Source organism: Hemicordylus capensis, chromosome 6, assembly GCF_027244095.1.
Source record: "Hemicordylus capensis ecotype Gifberg chromosome 6, rHemCap1.1.pri, whole genome shotgun sequence".
In the NCBI taxonomy this organism is placed as follows: Eukaryota; Metazoa; Chordata; class Lepidosauria; order Squamata; family Cordylidae; genus Hemicordylus; species Hemicordylus capensis.
Window position 1 is genome coordinate 4,863,149 of NC_069662.1, and position 26,564 is coordinate 4,889,712.

The 26,564-nt window shown below is 48.9% G+C and overlaps 2 protein-coding genes across 8 annotated transcripts in view; one reads left to right on the top strand and one right to left on the bottom strand.

Annotated features, from left to right (window-relative positions):
• CARMIL3 (capping protein regulator and myosin 1 linker 3) overlaps positions 1-292 on the bottom strand; it is a 70,768-nt gene extending 70,476 nt beyond the window's left edge. For 4 of the 7 annotated variants that reach the window (XM_053265200.1, XM_053265203.1, XM_053265201.1 and 1 more), the window contains exon 1: positions 140-258. Coding sequence is in view for 1 of the 7 variants with exons in the window: in XM_053265202.1 (XP_053121177.1) it covers positions 140-179 (40 nt within the window). In the remaining 6 variants the exon portion in view is untranslated. Of the gene's footprint in view, positions 1-139 lie in introns of all 7 variants that reach the window. The other 3 variants (XM_053265204.1, XM_053265205.1, XM_053265202.1) reach the window with 2 other exon arrangements.
• Positions 293-13,496: 13,204 nt separating this feature from the next.
• On the top strand, positions 13,497-26,527 carry LOC128329911 (dehydrogenase/reductase SDR family member 4-like). Its single transcript, XM_053261825.1, has 9 exons — positions 13,497-13,632; positions 13,899-14,088; positions 15,666-15,843; positions 18,223-18,324; positions 19,226-19,296; positions 22,497-22,548; positions 23,648-23,782; positions 23,871-23,926; positions 25,604-26,527. Exons 2-9 carry the CDS (start codon positions 13,955-13,957, stop codon positions 25,716-25,718), a joined length of 843 nt encoding a protein of 280 aa, XP_053117800.1. The 5' UTR covers positions 13,497-13,632; positions 13,899-13,954; the 3' UTR covers positions 25,719-26,527.
• Positions 26,528-26,564: the final 37 nt, after the last annotated feature.

Consider the following 26,564-nt stretch of genomic DNA (forward strand, 5'->3'; position numbering starts at 1 on the left):
GGGGATGGGGCCGGGAGGGGGATGCAGCAAGGATGCTGCTGCCTGGTGGAGATGCCGGAGAGGAGCAGCCCTGGGCGGCGGGGGGGTCTCCACGGCGGGGGGGGGTGGACGGCGGCCTCCTCCAGCAGCTGGTCCCTACCTTGCAGCTCCCGGGCGACCTCCCCTCCGGCCTGGGCCATGGCAGCTGCGGCAGGAGCCGGCACATGCCCGGCTGGGGCGGCGGTGGCGGCGACCGAGGCTGCGCAGCCGCTTCCTCCCTCGCTCTCTCCCGCGGGGGGCCAGAGCTGGGCGGGCTCCAGACAGCCTCCCGCCCCTTCTCCCCGGACGCCTGGGTCCCTCCCTTCTCCCCGGACGCCTGGGTCCCTCCCTCCCTCCCTCCCTCACACACACACACACACACACACACCCTCCGCTTGTCAAGCGGCCTCTTCCCAAACCAGGAGGTCTCCTTTTGGCACCCCAAAAATAATCCGCGGGGCGCGGGCATTTCCTAGGCTCTCCCCTAGTCTCGCCGCCTCTGTGCCGCGGCCTCCCCAGCTGAAAGGAAGTCAAGCTGTCTGAATTTACTCACATCCAGCCCTCGCTATCCCGCTCTCTACCATTTAGATGGGAGGGTCCTCGGGGCAGGGAGCTGTCCCTTTCTTCCTTTCTGTTTTGGCTCGACGGAGCACGCGCATGCATTGAGGGCATTTTATTGGGGCATCTGCCCCAGTAATCGAGAAATCTTAGCTGGTTCATCGTATGAGTTTGGGTCAATTAGTGGATGGATACATTTGCATATCATATTTGCATACCCGCAGAAACAAAACAAACCCCTCAGTTTTCGGAGGAGTTAAGTCCAAGGTGGAAGTGATGTAACAGGCATCACCTCCACCTGTCTCACAGGGATGTTGTTGTGGGGATATAAGCATAGCCATTGTACAGCGCTCTGGGCTCCTGGGAGAAAGAGCAGGCTGGACAGTAAATGCAATCAGTCAATCAATATCTATCTGTCTGTCTGTCTTTGCCATCTGGAATATTTACCATTTCTTTCCTTCTCTTTTTTTAACGATATATTTTTAAGCCTGATGCCCTATAAATCTGAGCACCTTTTTTTAGTGGACCAGAAATATTTTAACTTGCTTAATTTAATTAGTTAATCAAGGGATCATTGCTGCCGTCCGCATTACTAGTTTGGCAGACACTGGAAAGGAGAGCCGGTTAGCTGTCCCCCTGGGACAGGGGCTCCCAATCTCAGGTCCCCTGGTGGTGTTGTACTACAGTCTCCATCATCCCCTGCCACCGGGGGGGGGTGATGGGAGTTGTAGCCCAACAACAGCTGGGGACCCACGGTTGGGAGCTGCAGCCAATAGGAGTTCCTAAGTGAGATGACACTTGACATCCGGTGGAACCAAGAGGCCCAAACTGGGTTTAAGTGAGTTATGCGGAGCAACAAATTCGCACTGTGTCCCAGGCTTCAACTTCTGTGGACACCCCTCAGACCCCATCTACAGCCTCCTTTGCTATCCTGCTGGTATGGATGATGTTCCTAATTGCTCTCCAACCCTGAGCTAAAGGCACATAGGGGTCCAGAGCACATAACACTGGCATGTTATGTGAGCCAGTGTGGTGTAATTGTTAGAGTGCTGGACTAGGACTGGGGAGACCCGAGTTCAAATCCCCATTCAGCCATGATATTTGCTGGGTGACTCTGGGCCAGTCACTTCTCTCTCAGCCTACCTACTTCACAGGGTTGTTGTTGTGAGGAGAAACTTAAGTATGTAGTACACTGCTCTGGGCTCCTTGGAGGAAGAGCAGGATATAAAATGTAAAATAAATTAAAAATTAAAATAAACGTTAGGCCTCCGTGGGGCCGAAGGCCTGCTCTCCGCTCTCCGCGTGTCCTCACAACATCCTAAGAAGAAGAGACGGGCATTGTGTGGTTTGTCTCCAGCGTTCAGGCGACGAAGGAAACCTTGCTCCTTAATCTAAAGGTTCTCAAATGGGGGGGGCCCTCCAAGGTGCGGGTGGACTACAGCTCCCATCATCCCCAGACATAGCTGGGGTGATGGGAGTTGTAGTCCAACAACATCTAGGGGCCCAAGCTGGAGAACCCCTACTTTAATCCAGGGGCAGGCTGCAACCTTTCAGTAGGAATGGCACCACCATGGACATCCCTCCAAGGAAGGCCGGACTCCAACGTGGGAAGGGGTGGGGAGGCAAGTGGGTGTGGCCAAAGGGGAAGGGGCGGGGCTATGGCCACCTGCAAGCTAGTTCAAGCTACCCACCGGCCTTCTTCCTCCTCTGTCTCTCCCCACCCTGCCTCTCTTTCTCTGCAACCAAAGCCACTTCCTGTACCATAATCGTGCCCATGAAAGGAAACCCAGCAAGCTTCAGTGGGCCAGCAGAGAAGTCACCAACCCCAGCAGCAGTACCTCCAGGATATGGGTGCGCTTTTCGTAAGTTTGAGAGAGCAAGAGAGAGATGAGTTCAAGAAGAGGAAGAGGAAATAATATAGAGCACAATGAGACTGTACATTTAGCTGGACTATAGCTGGAAAATTAAACCTGAGGAGGAGTTCTGTGTGACTTGGAAGCTTGCATTCTGGATTTTAAAAAAAACCCTAATCCACCTAACAGAGGCGCTCTTACCCCTGGATTTGGGGGGGCGAAATCCAGGGCTTCCACTCCACCTGGGGCCCCCCAATAGTCTTTAGTCTGTCTTGGGTGGTATGGTTTGTGCCCTCAAGAGCCTGTGTGTTAAAAAAAATGAGGCTGAATGCAGCAGGGGGTGGTGGGTGGGCTCCAAACTTACCTAGGTGCACCTCTGCCACCTAAATCAGAACATTCACTTTCTAGTTCTGGACTCTGCTAAAAGAAACCGGGGGGGGGGGGGCAGTGAGTAATTCAAGTAAATATTTCACCACCAGACACAGCCATACCAATTTGTAATGAACATTTCAAGTGGGGAGAGAAAGAGAGAGACGGCGTGTATTGGGATGACCCCTAGTGGACACTTCTTTAAAAATCCTGGTCTCAAGCCTGCAATGGAATGGAGCGATTTGAGGGCAGGGCAAGGCTTCTGTTATGCCCCGTCCTTATATTGCCGCTGGAATGTCTCATTGTCCCTTCAGCATCTGCCCATTGCTCATGAAAGCCATTTTGGCTCAGTGGCTCCACTCTCGGAATGTCATCAGGGCAAACCGAGTTCAAATCCCTGGAGCCCACAGCGCGACCGAGGTCTTGGTTCTCACTCGCAACCCAACCTACCTCACAAGGTTGTTGTGAACATTAAACCCATCAAAAGAGCTCCTTGGGTGAAGGGCTACATGCAAATGTGAAAATATATGTTTTTAAGGGGCTAGTGATTCCCTACAGCCGCATTTGAGAGCCAGCGTGGTAGTGGTTAGAGTGCTGGACTAGGACCAGGGAGACCCGAGTTCAAATCCCCATTCAGCCATGATACTAGCTGGGTGACTCTGGGCCAGTCATTTCTCTCTCAGCCTAACCTACTTCACAGGGTTGTTGTGAAAGAGAAACTCAAGTATGTAGTATACCGCTCTGGGCTCCTTGGAGGAAGATATAAATGTATCTTCCTATATATGTAAATGTATAAATGTAAATGTAAATGTGGGATATAAATGTTAATAATAATAATAATTATTATTATTATTATTATTTGCAATGGATGGCATCGAGGAGAAGGTAGCTGAACAGAGTTGAGGCCGTAGCCTGGGGGTAGAACATCTACTTGGCATGTACAAGGTTCCAGGTTCAATTCTTGACATCTCTAGGCTGGGAAATACCTGTCTGAAACTCTGGAGGGCTGCTGCCAGTCAGTGCAAACAATACAGAGTTGGGTGGACCAAGGGTCTGACTCAGTAGGAAGAAGCAGCTTCCTATGTAACTGGGCACTTTAACAGTTGAAGCAGGGGGCACAGGAGAAGGCCTGGGCAGCAACAGATAAAGCCAACCCATAGGAAAATAGGAAGCTGCCATATACTGAGTCAGACCATTGGTCTATCTAGCTCAGTATTGTCTACACAGACTGGCAGCGGCTTCTCTAAGGTTGCAGGCAGGAATCTCTCTCTCAGCCCTTTCTTGGAGATGCTGCCAGGGAGGGAACTTGGAACCTTCTGCTCTTCCCAGAGCGGCTCCATCCCTTAAGGGGAATCTCTTACAGTGCTCATGCATCAAGTCTCCCCTTCATATGCAGCCAGGGTGGACCCTGCTTAGCTAAGGGGACAAGTCCTGCTTGCTACCACAAGACCAACTCTCCTCCTAGACCACCTCTCAATTGTGAGGATTATAGTATGCAGACATTATAAATGCTTATTTGTTAAAAATCCTTGCAATCTCCTACTGCTTCAGCACTAAGCCATCTTCTCTAAAATGGACACCATCATCTCATCATCTCATTTTTACTTATATACTGTATTTATCTGAATCCTAGTCCCCCCCCCGCCAGTTTTTTAATATTCAAAATGAGGGGGCCGTCTTAAATTTAGAATCCTGTTCCTTTCAATCAAATGCAAATATCACCTGTATTTAACCCCTACTTTTTAAGGGGTCGTCTCAAATTCAGAGTCATCTTCAGATGGGTTTCATTATGGTACTACTTTTCAGCAAAAGTCATCAAAGTGGTTTACACAGAAAAAAACCAGCAAAGAACATAACTTAGCTGTTACACAGAATCAAGCTAGTGTAGCACTGCTGAACCTTCACATTCCTGTCTCTTTAACAGACCTTTAACAAACCTTGAGGCCGTTCATACGATTATCCTTTAGGCAGGAGAAACCTCCTATCCTAATTCAGAAGCTGAGCGCATGCCTGATTTTCGAGTGTGGGGACAGAATCTGGTCAGGAGCGTAGAAAAGTTGGAGTGGTCCCAGAAACAAGATTTTTAAATGCCCCCCCCCCCACACCGAAGCTCAGCTCATGAAGTAAAGAAATCTTAAATGAGGCTGAATAGTGGTAACAAAAAGCAGAGTAAAATTTGTCTGTCTATCTATCTATCTATCTATCTATCTATCTATCTATCTATCTATCTATCTATATCTCCTCTGTGCCACAACAGAACATCATCCTAATTTTTTTTTTAAGTTTTGTAAATTGTGGACGATGCCAGTCATTTCATGGTACTAGAGAAAGACATGTTGTTCTGGTAGCTCCAGGTCTTAACACTCACATCCATTTCGGAGGATGCATACAACTGAAGGAAGCCCGGGCGGGTGCGCGGCTGGGGGAGTCAGTCATGTGACTTGCCTCTGCGGGGGGGCCCCCAAGGCAGTGGACTCCCAGACAACTGTCTCCCCTTGCCCTATTACAGTTACGTCCCTGGGGCTTGTCCTACCCCACAGGGGTTTGGCTGACCATCAAGCTCCCCGCCTTGACCTTGCTTTTATCTAACACACAATCGAGCACCGGGAGTTCGCCCATCTCCCGAATCAGGGGAGGAGGCTTCTCCTACCCTGATGATCGTGTGAACGGCCCTCTTGTTTGATTTCTCCAGCTTTGAATGCTATTGCAGCACCTGCTTGTTCAGTACAGACCAATAAAGCGTCATGGAGGCCCCTGGCAAGAGGCGTAGTCCTTAGACCAGTCGCTTGGTAACCTGGCTGATGTCGCCGATTTTCAGAGATGCACCTAGGTAATTTTGGAGCCTGGACCTAAAGTCCTTTGGAGCCCACCCTCCCACCCACCCCCGCTGCAAGTTAAGCGTCATTTTTTAACACATAGGTTCTTGAGGGCACAAACCACACCACCCGGGACAGACTAAAGAGGATTTGGGGGGCCCCAGGGGGTGTGGAGGCCCTGGATTTCGGCCCCAAAGTCCAGGGGTAAGGGCGCCTCTGCCTGCATTTCCTGCTTGCCCGGGCGTTACCATGCCCTGTGATCCGGGCTCTCTGTGCTGCCCCCCCCCAACCACTAGAGTCTGGCCTTTCTCTTTTAAAATGAATCACCTCGTTTTATTTGGGCACCAAAGCACAAGCATACATGCTGACTAATGCTCAACTGCACAGATTTTTATTTTTTTTTAAAGACCAAATGGTGGGATTGCTCTGTCAGCAAAGAGGAAATGAGTAATCAAAGAGCCATTTACATAGCTAACTGCCCAGAGATGCAAGTTTTCGGTGGTATAGAAATATTTTAAATAAAATAATAAAATAAATAGGTAGCTGGCTTGTACTGAGTCAAGAATTGGCCAATCTCGCTCATTATTGCCTGCACAGACTGGCAGCAGCACTCAGAGAGAAGAGCTGGTCTTGCAGTAGCAAGCATGACTTGTCCCCTTAGCTAAGCAGGGTCTGCCCTGGTTGCATATGAATGGGAGACAAGAAGTGTGAGCACTGGAAGATATTCCCCTCAGGGGATGGAGCCGCTCTGGGAAGAGCAGAAGGTTCCAAGTTCCTTCCCTAGCTTCTCCAAGATAGGGCTGAGAGAGATTCCTGCTTGTACTCTTGGAGAAGCTGCTGCCAGTCTGTGTAGACAATACTGAGCTAGATAGGCCAATGGTCTGACTCAGTATATGGCAGCTTCCTATGTTCCTGTGATTTCAGGCAGGAGTCTTTCCCAGCCTAACTTGGAAATTAACCTGGGGCCTTCTGTATGCGGTGGGTGCTCTCTCACCTAGCAATGGCCCCGTCACCATCACCACTGTAAAAATTTGTACACTGCCCCAAGCTTTCATCTTGGAATGAACCTTCTTGCCCCATGTTTCCAAATTTTCAGGGTGGGTGGGGCTGAACTGGGGAACACTTGTTATTAAAATTGCTGGCACTCTTCATTGTTCCACCTTGAAAGACACAAGAAAGGAGACAACTAAAATTATTATTAGAAGGTTGAGTATCTTCCCTATGAGGAAAGGCTACAGTGTTTGGGGCCCTTTAGTTTAGAAAAAGAGATTACTAAAGGTCCATTCACACGTTATGTTCAACACTTGTACAACGAGTGTACAGTGTACACAGGTGCAGATCCCTAGGTGGGTACAGTCATTCATATGTCATGTTGAATTCAGGCACAGAAGTACACGACTTATCTGTACCATGCATTTGAAGGGCCTGTATTCAGGTTCACTTTTAAAATGAACACAGGTACAGTCATTCACACAAACACATGTACAGAGTAATGTCTGCATCGGGCTGAAGTGAGGACAGACATCATGGACAGCCCTTCCATGAGGTGAAGTGAGGTGTTTGCCTCCAGAAGCAGACTAGCGGGGTTCCAGCAAGGCTGGAAGATGCTCTCCTGTCCCCACACCCTACCCTGGCTTTAAAAAGGGGGAAAGAGAGGGAGGAGGGAGCATGCAAGGGGCTGTCATTTAGCACCTTGCCTCAGGAGCACGGAGGTCTTGAGCCACCACTGAGGGACAAGATAGAAGACTTTTGTGCATGGGGTGGAGAAAGTAGACACAGATAACTTTTTCACCCTCTCATAATTCAAGAACTGATGGTGATCTTCCTATGAAATTGACAGGCGATTCAGGACAGAGAGAGAAAGGGCTTCTTCACACAAGGTACAACAACAACAACAATAATAATACTCACTATCCCCTCTGTTGTTTGTAATCACCATGACTCCACTTTCACAAATACTAAACAAAACAGGCCTCGGATACCAAACGTCTAAAACATCAAGTAGAGTAAACCATCTGCTCTACATGGACGATCTGAAGTTGTATGGAAAGTCCCAGTCAGAAATCGAATCACTGCTAAACATTGTTCGCATATTCAGTAGCGATTTAGCAATGGAGTTTGGACTAGATAAGTGTGCCGTATTAGTAATGAACAGAGGAAAAATAACAAAAACAGAAGGAATAGAACTGCCCAATGGAAACAACATCAAGAACTTGGAAGAGAAACAACATTACAAATACTTGGGCATTCTTGAGGCTGATAGCATCAAACACACTGAAGTTAAAAGAAAAATTGGAAGTGAATACACCAGGAGAGTTAGAAAAATCCTAAGGTCCAAACTCAATGGTGGGAACACCATACAAGCCATAAACACCTGGACTATACCTACCTATAATTAGATACACTGCAGGAATAATAGACTGGACCCAGGCAGATCTAGAGACGCTAGATCATAAGACCAGGAAAATAATGACCATCAATCATGCTCTGCACCCCCGCAGTGATGTAGATAGGCTCTACCTCCCTCGCAGCTCAGGTGGAAGAGGAATGCTGCAAGTCCATCAAACAGTAGAGGAGGAGAAAAGAGGCCTTGAAGAATATATCAAGGACAGTGAAGAAGATGCACTTCAGATGGTCAATAACACGAAACTATTATTAAACACCAATGAAACAAAGCAGGCCTACAAGAAAGAACAAGTCAAGACCCGAGCAGAAAAATGGAAAAATAAGCCCCTGCATGGTCAATATTTGCACAATATAACTGGAAAATCAGACATCACCAAGACCTGGCAGTGGCTCAAGACAGGCAACCTGAAGAAAGAAACAGAGGGTTTAAAACTGGCTGCACAAGAACAAGCACTAAGAACAAATGCAATAAGAGCAAAAGTAAAAAAATCAACAACAAACAGCAAGTGCTGCCTTTGTAAAGAAGCAGATGAAACAGTGGACCGCCTAATCAGCTGTTGTAAGAAGATCACACAGACTGACTACAAACAAAGGCATGACAAGGTAGCAGGGATGAGACACTGGAACATCTGCAAAAAATACAAGCTACCTGTAGCCAAAAACTGGTGGGACCATAAAACTGAAAAAGTTGTAGAAAATGAAGATGCAAAAATATTATGGGACTTCCGACTACAAACAGACAAACATCTGCCACACAACACACCAGATATAACTGTAGTCAAGAAGAAGAAAAAACAAGTTAAAATAATCGACATAGCAATACCAGGGGATAGCAGAATAGAAGAAAAAGAAATAGAAAAAATCACCAAATACAAAGATCTACAAATTGAAATTGAAAGGCTGTGGCAGAAAAAGACCAAAACAATCCCACTGGTCATTGGCGCCCTGGGTGCAGTTCCCAAACAACTTGAACAGCACCTCAACACCATCGGGGCCACAGAAATTACCATCAGCCAATTACAAAAAGCAACTTTACTGGGAACAGCCTATATTCTGCGACGACATCTATAATAATAACAGCAACAACACTGATAATAACATTCAGCCACCCCAGGTCCTTGGGAAGGACTCATTGGACCGGGTCTCACGATCAGTGAGACCCAGTTCCTAGCGGTGAGTGGGAAGAGCGGGCTAAGCCCGCTCTCCCCGCTCACGAGCAGGCAGGGAGCCCTGGGCGGCTGGATCGGCCGCCCACACGATGGCTGGCTCTGAGACGGAGCCGGCGGGGGCTGCGAAGCTGGGAGATCGTGCGGCCTCTGGAAGCCCCAGTATGCCCTGTGCAAGCGCGCAAGGCATACTGGGGAGACCCCCATGCCGGGAGGCTGCTTTTAAGCCTCCTGGCCGGGGGTCTACTCACATGTAGCCGCGGCGCGGAGCCACACTGCAGCTACTCACGAGCAGATAGCCCGGGTTTGCGGAGCGCTCGCTCCGCAAACCCGGGCTAAGGGGCGGGCTACAGGAGCGGGTTAGCCACTCCAGAACCACCGAGCTCAGCTGCGAGCCCGGTGGTTCTGACGATCACAAAAATCGGGCTAGGATTTTCCTAGCCCGATATTTGTGATCGTAAGAATAGCCCCACTGTCTGGATAAAACAAACCAATCAATAACTCCTGTCTGACTGTGTAAACAAAAATTATTATTATTATTATTTCTTGTTTGCACAGTCAAACAGGTGTTATTGACTGGTTTGTTTTATCCAGACATCGAGTCCTTCCCAAGGACCTGGGATGCCAGGATTTTGTTATCAATATTGTTGTTATACGTATCATTGCGAAATCTTGTTATAGGTATCATCGCAAAATTGCGCCCTAGGTGCAATTCCAAAACACCTTGAAGAGCACCTCAACACCACAGGGGCCACAGAAATCACCACCAGCCAACTACAAAAACCAGCTTTACTGAGAACAGTCTACATTTTACTTCAGTGTGTGCGATGTTATCAGCCTGGAGAATGCCCAAGTATTTGTAATGTTCTTTCTCTTCCAGGTTCTTGATGAGGCTTCCACTGGGCAGTTCTTTTCCTTCTGTTTTTGTTTTTGTTATGTTTTTGTTATTGTTATGTTTTGTTTGTTTTTGTTTCTGTTTCTGTTTTTGTTATGTTTTTGTTATTTTCCCTCTGTTCATTTTTAATGCAGCACACTTGTCTAGTCCAAACTCCATTGCAATGTCCAATGTCCAATGTTGTGGGGCTTGCGTGCTCTGAAGAAGGTGAGAGCTATGCCAGAGGTCCAACCATACTGGACAGGTCTCATCAGAGGAGCCAGATGAAGAGTGCCACTCCCATTAACAATATGGTGAGACGTAACTTTAATAAATCTATACTGGATCGGTCGTCACCTGGATCAACAAGGACCGCATCAGGTGCTGGAGTCCCTGGACATCTGGTGGCAAGTGGGCTACAGGACTCAGGATCTTCAGTTGAGCAACCAGGGCTGGAGACAGCAAGGTTACTGGAAGAACCAGTAACCACTTAACTGGAAAAAATATACGAAAAACGCCAACAAGAAAATAATGATTTGCTATTACAAATCTAGTCCAACTAGAAGAGGTTATTTTAAAATAATAATAATAATTGTTGTTATTGTTATTAACTTTACTTGTTAGCTGCCCAATTGTTCTCTGAGCAGCTCACAATAAAACAATAGACTAAAATATACAATTAACACAAATAAGAAATAACAATAAATTATAAAATACAATACACAAATATTTAAGACACTTAAAAACTTATTTTAAAAAGCTTGAGTGAACAGAAAGGTCTTCATCTGGTATCTACAAGAACAAAGTGATGGGCCAGGCATGTTTAACTGTGGAAGCTATTCCGTAGACGGGGTCTTACCACCAAAAAGGCCCTCCCCCTAGTAGCCACCCACCTCACCTCATTTGGTGGGGCCCCTTGGAGCAGGGCCTCCGACTAAGATCTTAAGATCCAAGTCATAGGAATATAGGAAGCCGCCATATACTGAGTCAGACCATTGGTCTATCTAGCTCAGTATTGTCTTCACAGACTGGCAGCGGCTTCTCCAAAGTTCCAGGCAGGAATCTCTCTCAGCCCGATCTTGGAGATGCTGCCAGGGAGGGAACTTGGAACCTTCTGCTCTTCCCAGAGAGGCTCCATCCCCTGAGGGGAAGATCTTCCGGTGCTCACATTTCTAGTCTCCCTTTCATATGCAATTAGGGAGGGCAGACCCTGCTTAGCTAAGGGGACAAGTCATGCTTGCAACCATAAGACCAGCTCTTCTCTCCAGTCAGGACATATGGGGCAAGGCCCTCTCTCAGGTAACCTACTCCCAAGCTGCTCAGGGCTTTAAAGGTTAAAACATAACCTAACTGAGCAAAGATGCACATTTTTAAAGAGGTGATTCTCTTGAATTTAGCAGGGGGAGAGCAACTGGCCCTATCCATCCCCAGCACAGCATCCCTCCAGTGGCTGGTGTCTGCCTTATGTTTCTTTTTAGATTGTCAGCCCTTTGGGGACAGGGATCCATGTTATTCATTCATTCATTTATATCTATATAAACTGCTTTGGGAACTGTTAGTTGAAAAGTGGTATATAAATATTCATTGTATCTGTATTCGTAAAACCAGCACTGGCGTATGATCAAAACATTATCGTCCCTAGTTAATATTCTTGCGACCTTATTTTTGATCAGCTGCCGTTTCCAAAAGCAGCCCCACGTACAATGCACGACACAGGAGATGACCAGAGCATGGGTAACTGTGGCCAAGCTAATTCCACCCAGGTAAGGTCGCAGCTGGTGTATCAGTCAAACCTGATCCCATTTTGAAGTGGATAAAATTAACTTACCGAACGCACTCCCAGAAGATGTGCTGATGGTCCCACGGGCGTAGATGGCTGTAAAGGGGGTTAGAGACATTCATGGATGAGGAGAGAATGAGACCAGCTATGAGTCATAATGGCTAACTGGACCCTCCCCATCCAGAGGCAGTATACCTGTCAGTACCAGTTGCTGCAGAGCAACAGTGCAGGACTATTGCTTTCAAGAGACCATATTACTCCTGTATTGAAATATTATTATTATTTATTATTATTTTTACATTTATATCTCGCTGTTCCTCCAAGGAGCCCGGAGCGGTGGACTACGTACTTTAGTTTCTCTTTCGCAACAACCCTGTGAAGTAGGTTAGGCTGAGAGAGAAGTGACTGGCCCAGAGTCACCCAGCTAGTTTCATGGCTGAATGGGGATTTGAACTCGGGTCTCCCGGTCCTAGTCCAGCACTCTAACCACTTCACCACGCTGGCTCTCTACACTGATCTACACTGGCGGCCGATAAGTTTCCAGGCAAAATACATGGTGCTGGTTCTAACCTATAAAGTCCTGAATGGCTTGGGCCCTGGGTATTTAAGAGAATGTCTTCTTCGTTATGAATCCCATCGCCCTTTGAGATCATCAGGAGAGATCCGTCTGCAGTTGCCCCCAGCTCCTCTGGTGGCTACTCGGGGACAGACCTTCTCCACTGCTGCCCCAGAGCTTTGGAACACGCTCCCTGCTGAAATAAGAGCCTCCCCATCTCTGACCACTTTTAAACAGCCTTTAAAAACGCACCTATTCACCCAGGCTTTTCATTAAATACTGTTTTAACAGTTTTAACATCATTTTAAGATGTTGTTTTGAAATTTAAATTGTTGTAATGTTTTAACTTTGACGATATCTTTTATTTTGCTTTGACTACTGTTTTAAGTTTTGTGTTGTCATTTATTTTAACTAATGTTTTAACATTTTGTTTGTTTGCATGTTTAACATTTGCATGTTTAACATTTTGTTTGTTTTGTTTGTTTGTTTGTCTGCCCAGAGACGTGAGTTTGGGGCGGTATAGAAATGTGTTAAATAGATAGATAGATAGATAATGTCCTACTTGTGCGCTTCCTGGGGGCTCCTGGTACGGAAGGCAGGAATCAGAATGCGGAACAAGATCCGTAGGGCCAGCATAAGAACTACTTATGAACTACAGCATAACACACGACTCCTCCCAGAGCAACTCACACCTCCTGTTTTTCCTGAATGTGCCTTTGATCTAGTTGTGCCACCACTTGACCAGAAATCAGGAAGGCCAGAGCAGTGACTCGTGCAGAGACATGACGGCAGCCTCTTCCGAGGACAAGACACTCTGCTGGGTCTCCGCGGCACCAGGAGTGGAAGAACGCTCCTCCAATCCATGTGATGCAGCAGAAAACGGCACCACCCCCGTCCCCCCAAGCGAAGGCGGATTGGCTGACGACAAGCCCAGCGTGGAGGTGACTCATGCAGAGACGCGACGAGCAGCCTCCTCTGTGGGCTGTCAGATTGCCAGCTACATGATCGGAGGGTTTCATTCATTCACTGATTTCACTGGGGCCAGGCGCGGCCCTCCCGCGTCACGCGCATCGTGCCCACCAGAGGGCGGTCGCGTCCCCCCCCCCCCGCTTTTTTGAAAACTCCTCTCTCCTGCAGCCAGCCAGCCAGTCACGGTTCTTCCCAACTCAAACACTCCCCTTTCTCCTTTGCTTCCTGTTTCACTCCACGGGGTGCAGCAGCAGAATCAGCTCTAAGGTCAGGCATTGGAGGGGTGGGGGTCCCCCATTGCCCCCCCCTGCACAGCAAGGAAGAAGTGGGGGCGGAGGGGAACCCAGGTTTGGAGGAAGCCCCTGCAAATAAGCAGGGAGGGGGGTGTTATGCCCAGTGCAATCCATTGCAATGCCAAGCAAAGTTAGGGGGAGACATAACTGTCGTGGGGCGGGGAAGTGGGCAGGCCAGGGGGGCGGGGAGGCTGCCTTTGGCCTGGCCCGCTGCTGTCACAAGTGACCTGTGAATTGCAGACGCTCCTGGACTCCTGGACTGGGGCAGAGTCCAAAGGAGGCGTGAGTGGACCGCGATGTTCCCAGCCCTGGCTGCCTCCACCCAGCCCAGGCAGGCTCTGAGGCGCTTCCTGAGGATGGCCAGCACAGGCAGCGCGACACGCGGGAGACTCGCCGACAAGGTGGCCCTGGTGACCGCTTCCACTGAGGGGTAAGCAGCAGCCCTGCTCCCTGCCTCCAAGAAGAGGTGCCCGGGCTCGGAGAGCTGTGCAGAGGTGGCGATGTCGCCGTTTGCAGTCCCTGGTGTTTGGGGGCCGCCTGCCAGTGATGGAGGAGCCCTCTGCACTCTCTCAGGGGCACTCTTAGCTTGACCGTCCAGTCAACAGGATAGAGAAGCATGGTCACAGAGGAAGGGCTGGTCTGGTGGCAGCGGCAGCGGCAGGCATGGATTGTCCCCTTTGCTAAGCAGGGTCTGCCCTGGTTTGCATTTGAATGTGAGACTACATGTGAACACTGTAAGATATTCCCCTGAGGGGATGGGGCTGCTCTGGGAAGAGCATCTGCACGCATGCATGCAGAAGGTTCCAAGTTTCCACGAGCCAGCATGGTGTAGTGGTTAGAGTGCTGGACTAGGACCGGGGAGACCCGAGTTCAAATCCCTATTCAGCCATGAAACTTGCTGGGTGACTCTGGGCCAGTCACTTCTCTCTCGGACTAACCTACTTCACAGGGTTGTTGTGAGGAGGAACTTAAGTATGTAGTACACCACTCTGGGCTCTTTGGAGGAAGAGCAGGATATAAAATGTAATTAATGAGTAAGTAAGTAAGTTCCCTCCCTGGCAGCATCTCCAGATAGGGCTGAGAGAGACTCCTGCCTGCAACCTTGGAGAAGCTGCTGCCAGTCTGTGTAGACAATACTGAGCTAGATGGACCGATGGTCTGACTCGGGAGAACACAGCTTCCTATGTTCCTAAAAAAACAAACACCCTGGTTTCAGAGTAATCTTTGGCTCACGTTAAGCCTTTGGGATAAGTTTTCAGAGGAGACAAAAGCCTATTCTTGCAGCCTGGCTTGAGAAAGAGGTTTTGTGTTCCTGAATGGGAGCTCCTGAGCTTTAGCTGAGACAACAGATTAAGAAACTCTCCAAGACACCCGATTAAAAATTTTAACATCAGCATTGTAAACTTTATCCAGCTTTCCTTGTGCTTATATAAATAACAATACTGGGAATGTTTATAGTGCATTTCAGTATTCAGAGTGTTTCACACACTGAATCTTTGCAATCTTTACAACAGTCTTATAAAGCAGACTAATTTTATAATCCCAGTTGTGGCAGCTGGAACTGAGAGAATACTGTATTTGCCTGAATCCAAGAGTATGTTTCTTCCAGGTTCTTTGATGTTAGAAATCAGAGGGTCAGAGTCCTTAAATTCAGAGTCCTTTCCCCTTGAGATAAATATAGGTATAGACTGAATTGAGTTGTCTTGTATTCAGGAAAATATGTGTAATGACTTGCTTGGGACCACCTCGTGGGAGTTCACAGCTGAGGCTAGCCTTGAACCAAAGATGTTCTGACTTGTTCCCTTAGCCATGACATGACACCCGATCGCAAAAATTAAAATGTAATAAGGGGGATTAGAATTTAAAAAATCATATCCTACCCTTGATAAACCTGTCCAGCTCTGCCTTGGCATGAGTGAGGTTCCCATTGCTTGTTCCAGGGAGAGTGCAGCTTTTTTACTTCCTTTGCCATAATCTTCCTTAAACCCCCTCACTTTTTCTTGCCAGAATTGGCTTTGCGATTGCCCGTCGCCTGGCCCAAGATGGAGCCCATGTGGTCCTGAGCAGCCGAAAGCAAGCCAATGTTGACCGGGCTGTAGCTGAGTTACAGACGGAGAACCTGAGTGTGTCAGGAGTGGTGTGTCATGTGGGGAAGGCCGAGGACAGGCAGCGTCTCATTGATGTGGTGAGAACAGGGTTATTTGCGTTCACACGAGCCTGATTCAGACATTACACTGTACGGGCATACAGATGTCTGTAAACTCATACACGTGTTTGTGTGAATGACTGTACCTTGTGTGAATGACTTAGAGCCAGCGTGGTGTAGTGGTTAGAGTGCTGGACTAGGACCGGGGAGAGCAGAGTTCAAATCCCCATTCAGCAATGAGACTGGCTGGGTGACTCTGGGCCAGTCACTTCTCTCTCAGCCTAACCTACTTCACAGGGTTGTTGTGAGGAGAAAACTTAAGTATGTAGTACACCGCTCTGGGCTCCTCTCAAGGAAGAGTGGGATATAAAAATGTGGAAAATAAAAATAATAAATAAATAAAATACCTTTGTTCATCTTAAAAGTGAACCCCGATACAGGCCATTCAAATGCATGATACAGATAGGAAGTATCTACAAAAGCAAGACAAATACAGGGGGCATGCTGAGGCGAATGTGAGGGAGAGCCTAGCTTTGGGGGTTTCATGCTGTGTCCCCTGTGATGCTTTTGAAGCTTGTCAGGAGGTCCTCGCAAAAAGATCAGGAATTACAGATCATCTTTCCTGAAGGATAACTTGCCTGCCATTCTTCTTTTCCTACAATATGCAGCTACAAGAGAGTTGCGTGTGCATCCTGAGGTGTACTCCGTTTGCACAGAGCGATGGCGAAATCTGACAGGAGCGGCCAGAACTGCGCATAAACAGAGCGTGCTTCCTGTCGAACTCCTCCAAATCCTTTGCAACACACAAAAGTTGTGTGACTGGCAGGCACAGTTCCCTCTAACAGGGATTCCCAGATGTTGTTGACTACAACTCCCAGCGGCAGTGGCCTCTGGCTGGGGATTCTGGGAGTTGTAGTCAATGACACCTGGGAATCCCTGTTAGAGGGAACAGGGCTGGCAGGGCCTCCTCGTTCACAGGGCCTGTGGTGAGGCAAAGAGAGAGCGCTGCCTTTTGCCGTTAAAAGAGGCACAGTGAGAGACAGGCGGATCTCTCCCATGTGGCAGTCTCCGCAGGGATGTACTTCTCACTGAAGTGAAGGAGTGAATGTAACGAGAACCGAATTCATTTCAGTGGGTCTTGCACGGGAGAACATTCTGGAAGATTGCACTACCATGTGGGCGGCGTGCACTGCGTGGGATTTTTTGTTTGTTTTGGGTGCTAAGATTTATTGGGTTGACCCAATAAATCCCTTCCTTCCCCCCACCCCTCACAAAGAGAATCATGTTTAACAGAATCATGTCATGCTATCCCAGAATTCTTCCCTGCCCTAATTACAGGAGAGAAAATGGCACCTTCCTCTATGGTGGATGGAGACACTCTAGGGATACAGCTTTTTTTTGTTTTGCTAACACTCACAGTTCAGGAGTCGGGCTACGCCAGGGGTTCTCAACTTGGGTCCCCAGATGTTGTTGGACCTCAGCTCCCATAACCTCCAGCCACAAAGGCCTTTGGGGCCAGTTTGAGAACCTCTGGGCTATGTGTTTCTCTGGAAGAGGAAATCGTCTGCTCTCTCCTCTTTCCGTGAAAGGGGACGCAAGGTTAAAAAGGGGAAGCTTCACTGGGCAACAACATCCAGACCAGTTGTTCATGACTAAGCCCCACTGAAATCAATGAGCCAGTGACTTAGTTATGACTGACACGCCCATGGCTTGTGTGATCAAGAGGAGTGTTGGTGGCAAGCTGGAACCCAGGATTCCTGGGTTAGATTCTCCGCTTGGGGAGGGAGGGAGGGAATCGGAGAGTCTGCTATGGAAGCTTAGGGTATGGAAACCTGTGTGAGGGCCGTTCGTTCTCACCTTTAGGACTTGTCCATACCTGGAATTAATTAATTAATTAATTAATTAATTAACAATCAACATATTTTTATACTGCCCAAAACTCACATCTCTGGGCGGCTTACAACAAAATAAAAACAGAAAGTAAAACATTAGTTAAAAACACAAACAAGAAACTTAAAACACAACAATTTTAAAAAATTTAAAACAATATTCTAAAACGACATTAAAACAATTAAAACAATCTTAATGTGCCATCCCGTGCCAATAGAGAGGCTTTGGTTTCAAAACTGGGAGGGAAATTGCGTGTGTGAACAAGTGGAGCTGTTGGTCTCCACCTGACGCCCGTTCACTAGACCTGTTTTTCGTGCCTGCAGTTGAGTTCATGGAGTCAACATTAATTGTTACATCAGGGACGGGGCAGCTGCGTCGCAGCCCTGAGAGGAGATGTGCATCCCGTGGAATCATGGCACTCTTAATGGGGGACGTGTGCATTCTGCATTGGGCTGGCTTTTGAAGGGAAGTGTGGGGTTTTTTTTTTTGTTGTTCCTTAAATGTTTTAATCCTAGCCTCTTGCTCTAGGCCCTCAAGCACCATGGAGGGATTGACATCTTGGTGTCCAATGCAGCTGTGAACCCCTTTTTCGGGAGCACCTTGGATGCCACCGAGGAAGTCTGGGACAAGGTGAGGATCTTATTGGAGGGTTGTGGTGAAGAGCAAAGAGGAATGCAGTTATGCAAGTGGGCCTGGGTTTGTGGTTGAGATAGGACGACTTGGGGAAAGGCTGGGGCTGCCAACTGACTCTTGTGCCTTTAAGAACAGGTTGGTGTCCTACAGTCAGAAGGAGCTTTCCCAGACAGCAGGTTTTACCATAGGATTACTGTGAGGCTTTACTGAAAGAGTTCGGGGCATATTGGATACTCAGACGCAAAAAGTGGATTTTTAAAACACGGACGTAAATTGGGCTGGGCTCCAGTACACAGTGGAAAACCCAAATCATGTATGGAGTGCCCTCTGTTATGTTTCACGGACTTTGGGGTAAATCTGGCTGATATGTGAACGCACACCCTCCATTCCGATGTGAGCTAAATACCCAATCTGGGGGTGCTCCAGGTGAATGCACAGCATGGAGAGAAGCTGGCCAGTGCCTGCAGATCCAGCTGCTGTTAAAGGCATGGGAGCAGAGGCTGATTAAAAACAGTTGGCAACTTTTAAAATCGCAAATCTAATTTTAGGAGAGGCCAGGGGGAAGGGCAGGACTCATGACAACCCGTGACACAGAAACTGGATTCTGGGAAGGGAACCTTGAGGGTCAGTCTCTCTCCCAGCCCCACTGCCCTTCTCCAGACCTCTCATGTTACCCCACATTTGCTGGGTGGTTGCAGGGTGTATGCCCAGTCTACTTCATCGGAAAGAACTAAAAGTCCTTGCCAATGAAGAAGGAGGCCTCTCGCTCATTCCCTCTGCTGCCCGCATTTCAGAGAGAAGGGGGACTTCGTGGGGAACAAGGACCTAAGTTCAAGGAGGGGTGAGAGACCACTGTCTGCTTCTCACTCGAGAGAGCTTTTCTCTCCCTCCGTTTTAGATCCTGGATATCAATGTAAAAGCCACTGCCCTGCTGGTCAAGCTGGTCGTACCTCACATGGAGAAGAGAGGGTGAGTTGCACAGCACGTGTCCCAGAAGAGACAGCTGCAGGCGGTGGGGTTGGCTGTGTAAAAACCACCCTCTGGTCACCTCTCACCTGAACAGCCATGATGCCACCTTTGCAGGTCTTTTCTGGCATATCTACCCAATCCAGACAGCCACAGCCTTTCTCTCTCCCATTGCTATGATCTGTTGCTCCTCACCTGAGCCCTCTATGCCCAGCCATTTAAAGTTTCTAGTCCTCATTCCTGAGATTCCCTCCCATCACCAGCTTTAGAGGTTTTCCATCTATCTCCCCTCATGGCCTCGTTGCCCAATCTAATCCCTACAAGTTCGCATCATCAGCCCCCTCTGTGCTCCCCCTGATTCCTTTCCCTTTGTCGTTCAGCTCTTGCTATACCAATCCACCAGGGCTCAGGCCAGAACCTGCTCTCTGTCATGGTCTGAATGCCACAGAAGTGCTGGTCTGAAGTCCAATCCAGTGAGCTTTTCTGGGTGAGCAGTTCTAGGAAATAGAGAGGTCATTCACCGAATCAAAAACTGTGTTCTAACCAGCTTTGGGAGCTGTGTGTGCTCTCAATTTTCGGTTGTGTGGAAGCAAGGTAGGTAGGGGTGTGCATGGTCCGGAGTCCCCCCGGACCGGCACGGGGGGGACTGTAACTTTAAGCGGGGTGGTGGTTGTACTTACCCCCCCCCTGCGCGCCGCTCTTCCCCCTCCGGCGCTGGTCCGTTTAAATATCTTCTGGGGGCGGCAGAATTCCTCCCTGCCGTCCCTGCCCCCGTCATTGTTAGTTTAGGTGCCAAAGACTCTTGAACGGTGCAGAAGACTGGAAAAGAGACGAGCGCTGAAGAGACTTTTAAAAAGAGACTTAAGGTGGAATAAACTTTGGAAAAGAGACGAGCGGCTCGTTGAGTGCTAGCGGCGTGCATGCGCCCTGCGCGGTGCGCGCGCTCGTCTCTGACGCTGCTGCGCGTGTGCCACATACATCACGCATATGTATGCGGCGCGGCAGCATCAGAGACGAGCGCGCCGCGCAGGGCGCATGCGCTCCGCTAGCGCTCAACAAGCCGCTCATCTCTTTTCCAAAGTTTTTTCCACCTTAAGTCTCTTTTTAAAAGTCTCTTCAGCGCTCGTCTCTTTTACAGTTTTCTGCACCGTTCAAGAGTCTTTGGCACCTAAACTAACAACGACGGGGGCAGGGAGGAACTCTGCCGCCCCCAGAAGATATTTTAACGGACCAGTGCCAGAGGGGGAAGAGCGGCGGGGGGGGGTAAGTACAACCACCACCCCCGCTTAAAGTTACAGTCCCCCGCCCCTCCGGACCGCAAGACTTCCGAGCCAGTCCGGAGGTCACCCCAATGGCCCCGAACCAAAACCATGCACACTACTAAAGGTAGGTGGAAAACCTGGGTAGTGTTTCCTCCTACCTTACTTCCACACAATCACTTCTACCCAGGTTTTCCTCCCACCTTGCTTCCACACAACTGAAAATGAGGAGCACACACAGCTCACAGTTTTTGATTCTGTGAATGACTTCAGAGTGGCAAACATAAGTGCTTCAAAAAGAAGCCTAGAAGCTGGTGTGGGCCAGTGACTTCAGGTGCCCACTGGAGGGTTTAAATTTGAGAAAGAACCTAAGCCACTTCTGATCTGAGTGTTGACGGTGACATACTGGGGAACTAGGGGACAGCTCGTCTGGTGCAAAACTAGGGCCTAGTTCCTAGTTGAGAACGCATATTGGGAACTGACAACTTCTTGGCCTCTTGTGTGCTTGAGCGACAGTCACTACCTTTTATTTTCCAGAGTCACATTTCAGTTCGTTCGTTCATGCATTTATTCATTTGATTTATATACCACCCTTCCAAAAATGGCTCAGGGCGGTTTACATCAAAATAAAAGCTGCTGCTGTTGTTGTTGTTGTTGTTGTTGTTATTATTATTATTATTATTATTATTATTATTATTATTTTGATTTCTACACCGCCCTTCCAAAAATAGCTCAAGGCGGTTTACAAAGAGAAACAATAAATAAATAAGATGGCTCCCTGTCCCCAAAGGGCTCACATCCTAAAACGAGACATAAGATAGACACCAGCAACAGTGGAAGTCCTGTGCTGGGGGAGGATAGCGCCAGTTACTCTCCCCCTGCTCAATAAAGAGAATCACCACGGTAAAAGGTTCCTCTTTGCCCAGTTAGAAGGGAATTAAAATCCATTTTAAAATCCAGTTAAAATCAAATATCCTAAACAAACAAGCAGACAAATAAATAAATACTTGCACATTTAAAAGTATCCGCTGAACTGGCCCCATCTGAGCTCTAGGAACATCCGCCCCTAGAGTCCAACTTCTATGCACTATCTCCCCCCACCCCCATCCCCCTGCAAGGGGATCAGTGACAGCGTGAAGGAGGAGAGCTGGTCTTGTGGTAGCAAGCATGAATTGTCCCCTTTGCTAAGCAGGGTCCACCCTGGTTGCATTTGAATGGGAGACTACATGTGAGCACTGTCAGATATTCCCCTCAGGGGATGGAGCCGCTCTGGGAAGAGCATCTAGGTTCCAAGTTCCCTCCCTGGCAGCATCTCCAAGATAGGGCTGAGAGAGACTCCTGCCTGCAGCCTTGGAGAAGCCACTGCCAGTCTGTGTAGACAATCCTGAGCTAGATGGACCAAGGCTCCGACTCCATAGAAGGTAGCTTCCAAATGTGGGTGTATTCCTATTTTATGCTCATAACAAGCCTGTGAGGTAAGTTAGGCTGAGATAGTGATTGTCCCAAAGGAGCTTTAGCACAGTGAGCAGGGATTTGAATTCAGGTCTCCCTGCTACAAGTCCAACACCTTAACTTCTATGCCACACATTCTTTCTGAGGTGGACTCATACACCCCCCCAGATCAGACTCAGTTGATGCACTTGAGACTAACCTCTTCAGCAAAATGTGTTCTGATCCACCTGAGCTTGCTCCACATCCACATGCTCCGCAAACAGCCACATGACTGTGCCATCCCAAAATAATCCATCCTTATTGCTCTTTGTCAGTCTCTAACCTCTTTTGTTTAATGTAAGTCCTGTGGGGCAGAGACCTTGTCACGTGGGTATCTGGCACATTGGTACTAAATTAATGTCATTGATGTGGAAAGAGGCGAAGAAATAGAGGGATGAGAGGAAAGAGAACCAAGGAAGAATTACTTTCTCTTTTCCCTCCCTGATCTCTTAGGGGCGGCTCCATCGTTATTGTCTCATCCATCGCTGCATATTCGCCGTTTCCAGTGAGTCGGCGGTCTCCTTTCCTCACCAATCCTGTGTCCCTCCTTTTGGGACTGAGGCTTCCTCAGACTCTCCTGTAGTGCCTGAAGAGAGCACCAAGGGATGGCTGTGGGCGGGGGACAGACGCGTAATAAAAGGCTTATAAAATGATGTGTTGTGTGGAGAAAGCTGGTACAGAGAGTGTTTCTTCTGCCATCGTGCCAGAAGTTGGGGTCGTCCCAGCAAAGTTGACAGGCAATAGAATCAGGACAGGCAAAAGAGAGTCCTTCACACAATGCAGAATTAATAGGTGGAACTCACTGCCACAAGATGCGGTGATGGCCATTGGCTTTGATGGCTTTGGAATGGAATTAGAGAAATGCATGAAGGAGGACAGGTTTGTCCAGGCTGATCCTCAGTATTACAGTGATCCCCAGTAAAATGTTAATTCTCAGATCGCCGAGCTCCACGCAGTCCCATGGAGTATGTTGTGTGTAAAGCAAAAAAACTCCCGATCCCAGGAATGCACATGGGTCAGCGATCTGGGATTTAACATTTCACTAAGGATCGCTGTGACTGGGAGAACTGGCCCTCCGTGACCATTGGTCGTATTGGCTAAGAAGAGCCTCCATGTTCAGAGGCAGTATACCTCTGAATGCCAGTTGCTGGGGGAGCAACAGTGAGGACGGCTGTTGCTTCCATGCCCTGTTTATGGATTTCCTGAAAGCATCTGTCCAGCCACTATTAGGAGCAGAATGCATGACCCTCTTCATCTGATCCAGTAGGGCGCTTCTTATGACATGGGTTTGGAAGCCCATGTTTGCTGGGATAATGCAGTTCTACGCTGAACTTTGGTGCTCCCTAGATGGACTACTCTTTACTTAAGCTACGGGTTCTCGATGGTGGGTCCCCAGATCTCATTGGACTACAACTCCCATCAGCAAAGGCCATTGTTGCGGGGAATGATGGGAGTTGTAGCCCAGTGACATCTGGAGACCTACTACTGAGAACTATTGTTCAGCCATGGTTGCAGTGGTTGATGGGAATTGTAGTCTAACAACCCGACATCAAGAACCCTTAACCTAAGCTCTCTTTCTGCTCTCTCCCTGCTCTCTCCTCTAGGGCCTGGGTCCCTACAACGTCAGCAAGACAGCTCTTCTGGGCCTCACCCACAACCTGGCTCCCGAACTGGCTTCCAGGAACGTCCGAATCAACAGCCTGGCTCCGGGCCTGATCCGCACCAAGTTCAGCTCAGCTGTGAGTCCTGGAGATTGGGAAGGGGTGTGGGGATGGGGGTGATGGAGCAGGTGACCTGATGGGTGTTTTTTTTCCCCCTCCCCTCCAGCTCTGGCAGGATCCAGCCACAGGGGACAAGCTGATGGAGGCCATGCGGATACGAAGGTAACGTTTTCACACATCCAAGCGTGAAAAGGGAGCCAGCAGTGGGTGGTCTGGGGGCTTACTGTAGCGCCTCCCCCCCCCCCACATACACACAAAGCCTGAGAAGACTGTACCACATTGGAAATTGACTTTCAGGCCTTGAGCATGATGTGACACAAACTCCTCATCCACCCTTCATTGCAAAAGCAATGGCCTTGGACACAACTCACAATACCTACCGCCCCAGCCATTAACTGGGCAAGCTTTCCCCTGAGTTGTTCTAGCAGCACAAGGCGAGGCGAGCACTTGCTTTGCAGGCAGAAGGTTCCTGGTTCACTCCCTGGCAGCTCCATTTAAAGGATACAGACCTGTGCTTGGGGCTCAGAGTGCGGCTGCCAGTCAGAATAGACAGTATAAGGTAGATGGACCAATGCTTGACTTGGAGAATAAGGCAGCCTCATAGGTTAAGTCCAGAGTTTTCAAACTTGGGTCCCTAGATGTTGACGGACTGCAACTCCCATCATGCTCTTTCAACTATTGTGACTAGGGATGAGGGGAGTTGTAGTCCAACCACATCTGGGGACCGACATTTGAGAACCCCTGCCCTATCGCTGTCTCTTGCAAGTGAGTGCCTTGGTTTTCTGGGCGACATTAATTCACAGTGCCTTGGTTTTCTGGGAGACACGAGTTCAAATTCTGCTTCTCTCGTAAGCCCCATTCAGACATTAGTAGAGCACAGTGGCACTCATAGTTACAGCTCCAGAAGTGGGGAGGAAGTCCCGCCCCAGAGCTGTCACTCACCACCTCCGGCTGGCCACTCACAGTTAAATGGTGCTGTATGTGAGGAGGAGGAAGCGTCAGTCGTCATGGTTACAGCGCTTCACACAAACAGCTCTGTAACCGTGTGTGTTCAGCTGGAGAGGGTGAGGGACCGCGCCAGGGCGGGACTTCCTCTCCACTTCCAGAGCTGCTGTAACTGCGAGCGCTGCTGCACTTCGTTACGTCTGAATGGGGCTATAGAGCTGCTGGGACTAGAACTGGGAGTCCGTAGAGCACCATGACCCCTGTCTTTCATTCTGCAGCTGTCTAAACATCACACTGCTGACATCACAGGGTGCAAGTTGACTCCTGGCAGGTCATCTGAAGCATAACCAGGATAGTAGCTTGACACAGAATGACTTCAACCAGGGGTTCTCAAACTTGGGCCCCCAGATGTTGTGGCCCTTCAGTCACCCTGGGCTGACTAGCACTCTCTAGGTCTGGACGGGGCCATCCAAAACTCAGACAGCTTTGCTGAAGCCCCAAAGTCCTCTTCTGCTTCTGACTCCGCCCTCCTTTTCCTTAGCCCCACCCACTTCCCCATTCTGGCTTGGCCCCTCCCATCCTTCTGCCCTCTTCCTTCCTCTAATCTGCTCTCACCAGTGGTGGCTCAAGACCCCTGTAGCACCAAATGTTGGCCCACTTGCCTAAATCCTCTGCCCTCTCTCTCTCTCTCTCTCTCTCTCTCTCTCTCTCTCTCTCTTTTTTTAGAGTGGGGAGCAAAAGGGCATTTTGCCATCTTGCTTGGGGTTCCAATAATTTACCGCCTGAGGTGACCACCTCACCTTGCCTCATTGAAGGGCTGCCCTTAAAAGTCCCAGTGAAGCCGTTCCCATCACTCTGCTCGTTAACCAGACAATTCCTCTTTTCCTCCCCTAGGATTGGAGAGCCATCTGACTGTTCTGGCATCGTTTCCTTCCTCTGTTCCCCGGATGCTGACTATATCACAGGGGAGACTGTGGTGGTGGCTGGGGGTGCCCCGTCCCGTCTCTGAAGGGGGTTTGGCCTTCCTTCCTTCCCAAGTACATGGATGAACCAAAGGATGGCTCCATCATGCCCTTCCCTCACCCCAGGAAAAAAATAGGTGGGGACATTGGTGGGACAGGTGACATGGTGACCAACAGACATGTATGTAGTGTGGAGGGAGGGAGGGCTCATGAGAGCTGTCTCCCCCTAAGAGGAGGGGCAAGAGGTGATGGAGGTCAGACAGATTGGTAGAGGAGAGGCAACTCTTCCAAAAAAAAAATAAATACAAGATGGTGGCAGGTGGGGAGGAAGCACAGATCTCAGTCTCATTTTGGACTGGAATATCGCCATGCGTATATGGGAGGGGATAAAAATATAGAAAGATGTCGAAAACTGTGCGCTGAGCTGGTGTTAGGAACCCATTACACGTACACTTGGGGCGGGAGAGAGTCTCTTCACGGCGTCTAGGCACACTGGAAGGAACTGAGTGTCATGTGGGTGGCAAAATGAAGCTACCCAGCTAGTGGTGCTCCCCCTGGAATGAGGGATGACCTGAATCCTCCACATGGCTAGAGCTGCAGTTGGCAGCTACACTGTTTGGGGGACCCTGTGGGGATGGTTTGGGGCCTGTTCTGGAAGAGCATCCATTAGACAGTTAACGGGACAGGAATGGGAAGGGTGTGACTTTGTGGGGTGCTTTTGCACAGAAGAGAGTACAGAAAATGTTTACGGTGGTGGGGCAGATCCCGTGGCTCCAACATGTCTGTGTGGCGTCCCCATTGCTCAGTGCCTTAAATTTTTAACATGTCACCAATAAAACAAGTATGTATCACTGAATCCTCTGTGTCTCTTTCCTTTTGCGGGGGGGAGGGAA

Bases quoted from the DNA above. Each gene is read 5' to 3' on its own strand.
- LOC128329911 (XM_053261825.1), top strand. From the start codon at position 13,955: ATGTTCCCAGCCCTGGCTGCCTCCACCCAGCCCAGGCAGGCTCTGAGG. The intron at 15,844-18,222 runs GTGAGAACAGGG...CTCTTGCTCTAG, and splicing joins GGCAGCGTCTCATTGATGTG to GCCCTCAAGCACCATGGAGG. The intron at 22,549-23,647 runs GTGAGTCGGCGG...TCTCTCCTCTAG, and splicing joins CTGCATATTCGCCGTTTCCA to GGCCTGGGTCCCTACAACGT.